The following is an 8,093-nucleotide window of genomic DNA, read 5'->3' as shown; positions in this document are numbered from 1 at the left end:
TCATTTTTAGAATTATTAAAATATTTTAATTAAAATCATTTCACAGAGAAATATGTTTAAAACTACCTGTATTGTAAAAACAGTTTTCCTAAAGAATATACTGTTTATTTTAAATTCCAAAGGTGGTATCTCTAAAATTAAAACTTTTTTTTAAAACAACAACAAAAAAAATAATTTTCCTTCCAACTGCCAAAAAAGAATTAGTCCTGATGGAGTAAATATTTATTTATTAAATTAAAAGCTAAATATACTTTCAGAAAGAGAAAATAAATAAATGAAATATAACAGGACAAAATTAGATTTTTGTGTGTTCTGAACATTGCATTTGTTTTTATATTTTATACATTACCACTGGCAGTTGCAGCTGAATTTGCTTGCACTGTGAGAACAATAGTTTTCAGATTATTTTGTTAGGAACTTCTTTATCATCTCAAAATATACAGTTATTTGGTTAAGATTAATCTTCTTTCAGCATTACACTGTGAACACAATTTAGCAACAACCAGTCATCACTATTTCAGCAAAAAGTATGTAAATTTATAGAATCTTCTAGATGCCTAATAGAATACACTATATAGTATGGAGAGTAAAAATGTTTATTTTCCTCGAGAGACAACAAAATATCTGTACCAATGTCAACTTCATACACTAACAAGTATTTAATTCCATTGAAAATTTTCATTTACTGCATTGACTTTAGAAATATGCAGAAGAGAGAACTGAATGTAACTCTCAAATAAACACATGGATAATTATTTCAGAGCCTGTTTGCTTTATTTTAATGTATACTTTTATTATTGATAGTATTACAGATGTCAACCATTTACCCTCACACTTTTACCCCTCTCCTCCAAAATCCTACCCACCACCTAGGTCTTTACCACCCTATTGTTCATGTCCATGGGCTATGCATATAGATATATAAGTTCCTTGGTTTACTTCTTCTCATCCCCCCACCCCCACATCAAGGTTTGTCAGTCTGTCCCATGCTTCCATACTTCAGATCTTATTTTGTTGGTCAATTCATTTTGTTCATTATATTCCAAAAATAAGTGAGATCATGTGGTATTTGTTTTTCTCAGTTTGGCTTATTTCACTTAGTATAATATTTTCCAGGTCCATCCATGCTGTCCCAAAGGGTAAGAGATTATACATTTGAGACCTACATAATTTTATTAACTAATATCACCCCAATAAATTAAATTATTTTAAAGTTGAGTAAAAAATGAGTGAAATACTGGGGTCTATTCTTCGTACCTGGCTATATAATTGGTAGGTATTACTATAGTCAGATATTTCCATAAATCATATACCCAAAGTAACTCTAATGCATTTCCAGCATATTTGTTCAGTTCTCTTGTTCATAATGGAAGACATTCTTTGAATTGAAGAATAGATTGGAACTCAATTGATGAAAGCTTACAAAGGTTAGATTTAAGGCCATGGTTTAAAAGAGATACTGGCAGGACTCTGAGTTTTAAGCTTAAAGTACTTTAAATACAAGGATTAGTTGTAGGGGACACACAATAAAGGGCCCAATAACCTGTGTCCTTATTTGAGACCATAAAAAGACAGCAACACCCATCAAACAACTTTTTCTTTTTCCCAACACCATATGATTCATAAATATTCAGGATTTCACCATGAAACAAATTTTAAATAGCCATATAGTCTGCCATTGGCAGTAATATTATAAAAATATTTTAAAGGCTTATTTGAGGGGTTCTTTTTTTTTGAAAAGTGATTATTCCCCAAAGGTTAATGCTTTCTAATTGGAAAAAAAATGCTTACAACCATTAAAAGTTTTCTGTACCAATAATTCTTTCTAATTTGAAAAAAATATGCTTAAAACCATTAAAAGTATTCTGTACCTATCACTAATGGGCAACACCCATGAATCTATCAATCACAGAGTTAAAAAGCTCTGTTCTACAGAACACTTAATATCCAGTGTAACCAATTAGTATTACCATTCCTTGATGCAATACAAACTCATTTCCTTAAACTGCTATTGCACTGGACTCCAGGGTTACAAATGAGTAGACATAAATTGATTTGCATGTAATAACAGTAGCAATAAACCTTTTTAATTTCATGCAGTTTTCCCAATCTGTTAACATAGAGCAAGTTTAGGATCTATTATTCCCAGAAGGGGACTTACCCAGCTGTACATCAATAACACTTGGCTGATTCTCCATAGGGAACAATGGCTTGGGAGGCTTGTCTGTGAGTAAAGCTAAAAGAGAAAATAAAAGAAGGTAAAATTTTTGAGATAAATTATAGAATAGAAAAGATTATATCATTTATGATATTCAATATTTGTAAACTTGATGGTGTGTAAACGTTTATTAAACAGTATTCCTACTTGAGTTGTTACTCTATCCATACAATATCCATTTCCCAGAATATTTAGAGCACCATTGATCACTGTAAACAGGTCATTTCATCAGCTACACTTTCCAACATGATCAAACAGATAGACTATTTTGAGTGGTTTTATAAGCTTGTGAATTTAAGGAAATGTAGTTTTTAAAAGTATTATCAGTGGAGAACCAAGATGGCAGTATAGATAAATGCTGGTACTTGCTGCCTCCCACAACCACATCAAAATTACAACTAAAAGACAGAACAACCATCATCCAGAACCACCTGACAGCTGGCTAAATGGAAGTTCTACAACTAGAGAAATATATAAGAAAGCACATTAAGACTGATAGGTTTTGGGGAGGTGTGGAATGGGCTGGACTGGCACCCACGTGTACTGCTTTTTTAATTGTGAGGAATATTGTCTCTGAAGAGGCCCACTGTGAGGAAAAAGGGGTCCCAGCCCCACACCAGACCCCCAGCCTAGGCTCCCAGAACTGGGAAGAAAATTTGCTGTGAGTATGGGCTATAAAAACAGTGGGGATTGGGGGTCAGTGACATGGAGGCTGCTGATGACCCACCTGTTCTTTTTAAAGGGCCTGTGCATGAACTTTCTTGGACTCACTTCCTCTGAGCTTCAGTGCTCAGTGTCTGATGGCAGCTCTGGAGGACCCAGACAAATACCAGGAGGAAATGAATTGTTTGGCATCAGGGCAAGAACTCGGGGGGGGGGGCTTTCTAACAGACAAAGGTGCTCACAGTGGTCACTGTTTCTATGCTGAGTTCTCCCCTGTCCCAGGGCTGACTGGAAACCATACCTCAATCCACATCGACCTGAAGCACACTGTTTGTTCTGCTCTGTTTATTTCCTGAGACCATGCCCCATCCAATTTGCAGCCTCAACCAAGCTGTTTGCAGCAGCTTTTCCATATGAATGGCCTGTCCTGGCTTAGGCATCAGACTTTGATAAAATCTCTCAAACAAGCAGCAGCTGGGTCAGGGTGCCCCAAGCATATCAAGAAAAGGCCCAAGACCCAGCAATAGCACCAGCCTACCTTGCTTCACAGCTGGGCCTTGCCTGGGCCCTCCCAAACATGATACAAATAGGAGGAATCTGCAGATATCTCTGTAACTCCTGCCTGGTGACCCCAGACAGTGGCTGACTTTGCACCTCCCTGGATACCTAAGAGCCAGTGCACCCAGTGGTCAGCATCAGATCATACCAGATTACAACTCTACACATCCATAAGTGACATACTCCAGGGGCAGACTTAGTGAGCACCAAAGCCCCACTGAAGCAAGTCCTGCACCATAGGGTGTCTCCTACATAGCAGCTCTCCCACTGAAGTCTCAGCTGGTCCTCACAGCAAATTTGCCTGGAAGTCAATTCCTTCCAGTGATGCCAACAGCAATCAAGGCTTAACTACAACAAGAGTGTGCTCACAGCCCACAAAGAGGCACTCCTAGAGTGCCCTACTGAGTTGCCTGGGGAAGCTAAGCCACTGGGCCCTATAGAACACCTACTACACAAGGCTACTCTATCAAGTCAAGGAAACATAACAGGTCTACCCAATACAAAGAAACAAACACAGGGAAGCAGCCAGAATATGGACACAAAGAAACATGTCACAAATGAAAGAAATGGAAGAAAGCAAACTACTGAATATAGAGTTCAAAACCACAGTTATAAGGTTACTCAAGAATCTTCTTGAGACCTCCAAGGGACTTAGTTAGATTTTCAAAGAATTTAGTGAGAATGCAAAAAAAAATAAAAATAAAAAATAAAAAAGGAAAAGGACATTCAGAAATTAAGCATACACTGACTGAAGTAAAGAATACTATACAGGGATTCAATAGTAGAGTAGGTGATTCCTATAATAAAATCAATGATTTGAAATATGAGGAAACAAAACAACACCCAATCAGAAGAGCACAATGAAAATAGAATCCAAAAATATGAAGACAGTGTAAGGAGCCTTTGGGACAACTTCAAGTGTACCAACATTTGCATTATGGGGGTGCCAGAAGAAGGGAGAGAGCAAGATATTGAAAACCTATATGAAGAAATTGCCGAAACCGGTTTGGCTCAGTGGATAGAGCGTCGGCCTGTGGACTCAAGGGTCCCAGGTTCGATTCCGGTCAAGGGCATGTACCTTGGTTGCGGGCACATCCCCAGTAGGGGGTGTGCAAGAGGCAGCTGATCGATGTTTCTCTCTCATCGATGTTTCTAACTCTCTATCCCTCTCTCTTCCTCTCTGTAAAAAATCAATAATATATATATATATATATATATATATATATATATATATATATATATATAAAAGAAAACCTATATGAAGAAATAATGACAGCAATCTTTCCCTACCTGCTGGAAGAAATAGATTTACAAGTCTAGGAAGCACAGAGAGTATCAAACAAGAGGAACCCAAAGAGGGCAACACCAAGACACATCATAATTAAAATGCCAAGGGCTAAAGACAAAAAGAGAATCTTTAAACTTTAAAACAGCAAGAAAAAACATTTAGTTATCTAGAAGGGAGGGCCCATAAAACTGTCAGCTGACTTCTCAACAGAAACGTTGCAACTCAGAAGGAAGTGGCAAGAGATATTCAAAGCAATGAATATCAAGGACCTATAACCAGGATTACTCTATCAAGCAAAGCTATGATTTATAATTGAAGGTCAGATAAAGAGCTTCACAGAGAAGAAAAAGCTAAAGGAGTTCATCACCACCAAACCAGTATTACATGAATTGTTGAAGGGTATTCTTTGAGAAGAGAAAAAGAAAAAGATAAGAAATATGAACAATAAAAAGGAATAAGTACATATCTATCAATAATTGAATCTAAAATCAAAATAAACAAATAAGAAATCTAATGAACAAAATAAACTGGTAAATAAAATAGAATCAGAGACATGGAAATTGAAAAGACTGACAATTCTCAGAGGAAGGGAGAGTGGGGGAGTGGAAAGAGATTAAACAAAGATTTTATATGCATGTATGCATTACCTATGGACACAGACAATAGGGTGTCAAAGGCATGGGTTGGGTCAGGAACTGGGTGAAGAGGGGCAATGAGGGGAAAAAAGAGGGAGATCTTTAATACACTCAACAATAAAGATTAAAATAAATAAATAAATAAATAATAAATAAATAAATAAACAAAAGTATTATCAGATAAACATTTAATCTCCATACCTTTGTGGTGCTACACATTCTTAATGAAATATAACCTAATGATCTGCTGGATAGAACCTTCTATGACTCTGAATCATCCAACAATCCTCACTCCAACCACCAAAAGCAATATAAAAATAATTAGTACCTTAATTACAATAACTGATCAAAAACACTGATTGAACATATTTATCCACCAAATCCTGTACTAAGTGCTAAGGGAGAAGGAAGTAGATATGCAATCTAGGACTATGAACACAGAATTAGCACATCAAAATAATGAGATAATTAAATAAAGAATACAATCTAATAAAAATTGTAGCATTTGAGCTATAAGACTTCTGTGGTAAAGGAATGGGGGAAAGAGAAATCAATAATAGGAAAATTTTTATGAAGGAAACTAGTGGCCTAGTGCATGAAATTTGTGCACATTAAAAGGGGATTAATTAGAGGAAATATTTTAATATTGCTATTTGTCCTTTCTCTATAATAGAAGTGTCAGATATGAAAGAAAATTAGTAAAATGTATATGAAAATCTCCCTCCTGTCAGAGTCTGGGGCGCACCACAGGACCCAGAGTCAAGTCTCCGCCCACCCACATATGCCTCAAAATCACACGAGACCCAGACCTGGCTGCCCCCTCCCATTGGGCTAGATCCAGACCTGGCTGGTCCCACCCTTGTCAAGCCCCGCCAGGCAGGGGCACAGCCTCAGTTCCCCACCATGTGAGGGATGTGGCCTGAGATCCCCTGTCAAGCCCCACTGGTTGGGGTGTGTGACCTCAGGTCCCCCGGCCTGGCACCAGGGCAGGGGTATGGCCTGAGGTCCCGTGGCCTGGCGCCAGGGTTGGGGGCACAGCCTGAGGTCCCCTGTCAAGCCCCATGGGGGCAGAAGGGAGGGGGCACAGCCTCAGGTCCCTGCTGATTGCTCATTAAGGCTCTTTACGGGAACTCAGCCTCTGCTGTGGGTGCAGCCACCTTGTGTTATGGAAACCCCACCTCTGCTGTGGGCGCAACCATCTTTGTGGCGGAATGATGGTCAATTTGCATATCCCTCTTTATTATATAGGATGGTCTCCACATATACCTTAAGGAGCAGAGAAGTCTTTCAAAGGCATAGTAAGGAAGAAGAAATAGAGGAAAGATTATTAACACAAATTGAGAAAGAGTTAGAACTCATCAAGCACAGTGTGACTAGAGGAGAAGGATCAGATGATAAGAATTTGGGTGGAGTGGACTAAAGAGCAAGTTGTTCATCATGTGGAATAACTTTAACTGAAACTAAATAGATAAAATGGAGCTCAATTCTGGAGTATCCAGAGAAACCTGCAGAGGAATTTGAACATGATGTAATAAACTAGAAGGCATTGTAGATTCTTGAAACAGAAAAAACAAAAGACTCAAGGGAAGTGCTATATAAAGATGATTGGCTTGATATACAAAATGGGCTGGAGAAGAACAAAACCACCCAAGAAGATACAGTAACAATGCTGTCATAGGGGCATTAGGAGTCAGAGTGGTGGCGTAAAGAAAAAAAAAAAAAAGGCAACTATGAGAAAGAAATGAGCAGAGTTGGCACACAGATAAAAATTATTATTTATATCCTGAATTATTTTTCAATGTTCTCAAATTTATATAATGCTTTAGCTATCCAACTTATTATTTATTTGTTAAAGGGAAATGTTTTATACTTCTTTGTAATTCACAGGAGACAGAATGGAGCTGGGTATTTAAGAGAATCATCAAACTATCATTAATGGACTGGCTTAAGAATTTCCTGCTGACATGAGAGAAGTTCAGATCATATTTTCAAGGATGTTTAGAAGGGAAAGAAAAGTTGATCACATGACAGGTAAGGTTAGGAAAATATACAAATTGGATGAGATTGCCCAAATAGTTGTTGATAACAAATTTACCAGAAATTCATTTAAGACAGAACTTTACATAACATTAGCTTTATCTTCCTGATATTCAAATAGCTTAAAATGAAAAAGTTTTAGTGTATTACTCTAATTTTTCCAACAAATTTTTATTGATGGCCTACAATACATCTCTTTTTTATGGAATCAAATAATATATTTTTCTAAGCTGATTTTGGTATAATATAGATGAAATATAATATCTACAATCTTCATCTTCTAAATATTTGAGGTACTCTTAATAATCTGATATTTAAATATTATTTGAACAATAAGGGATACATTTTTAAACAAAATTTAAATATTTGAATTTAAAATCCAGTCATAACAAATGTTCAATTTTGTTGTTGCTTGTTTTTATTTATAATAACAAAATATTGGAAACAACCAAAATACCTATCAGTAGGCCACTGGTTAAAAAATATTCTGATACTTTAATATAATGATATATAATTATGCATCCAGCTATTTGAAAAAATTAGCTAAATCTATATATCTGTAATGAAAATATCTCTAAGATAAACTGTTCAATGAAAAAACAAGGTTCTAAATAGTATGCACATTATACAATCGTTTGAATAAAATACATGAATACATAAAATATACATATATGTGATATGTTTGTATACACAT

At 36.4% G+C, this 8,093-nt stretch overlaps 1 protein-coding gene across 1 annotated transcript in view; it reads right to left on the bottom strand.

Annotated features, from left to right (window-relative positions):
- Window positions 1-8,093, bottom strand: part of IL1RAPL2 (interleukin 1 receptor accessory protein like 2) — a 749,108-nt gene that overhangs the window by 384,534 nt on the left and 356,481 nt on the right. Inside the window, exon 4 of the mRNA XM_054719207.1 lies at window positions 2,162-2,236. Coding sequence (XP_054575182.1) covers window positions 2,162-2,236 — 75 coding nt within the window. The remainder of the gene's footprint in view (window positions 1-2,161; window positions 2,237-8,093) is intronic.

This window comes from Eptesicus fuscus, chromosome 1 (assembly GCF_027574615.1).
Source record: "Eptesicus fuscus isolate TK198812 chromosome 1, DD_ASM_mEF_20220401, whole genome shotgun sequence".
Taxonomy (NCBI): domain Eukaryota; kingdom Metazoa; phylum Chordata; class Mammalia; order Chiroptera; family Vespertilionidae; genus Eptesicus; species Eptesicus fuscus.
Note: the sequence above shows the minus strand (reverse complement) of the source record. Positions and strands in the feature narration are given on the sequence as shown.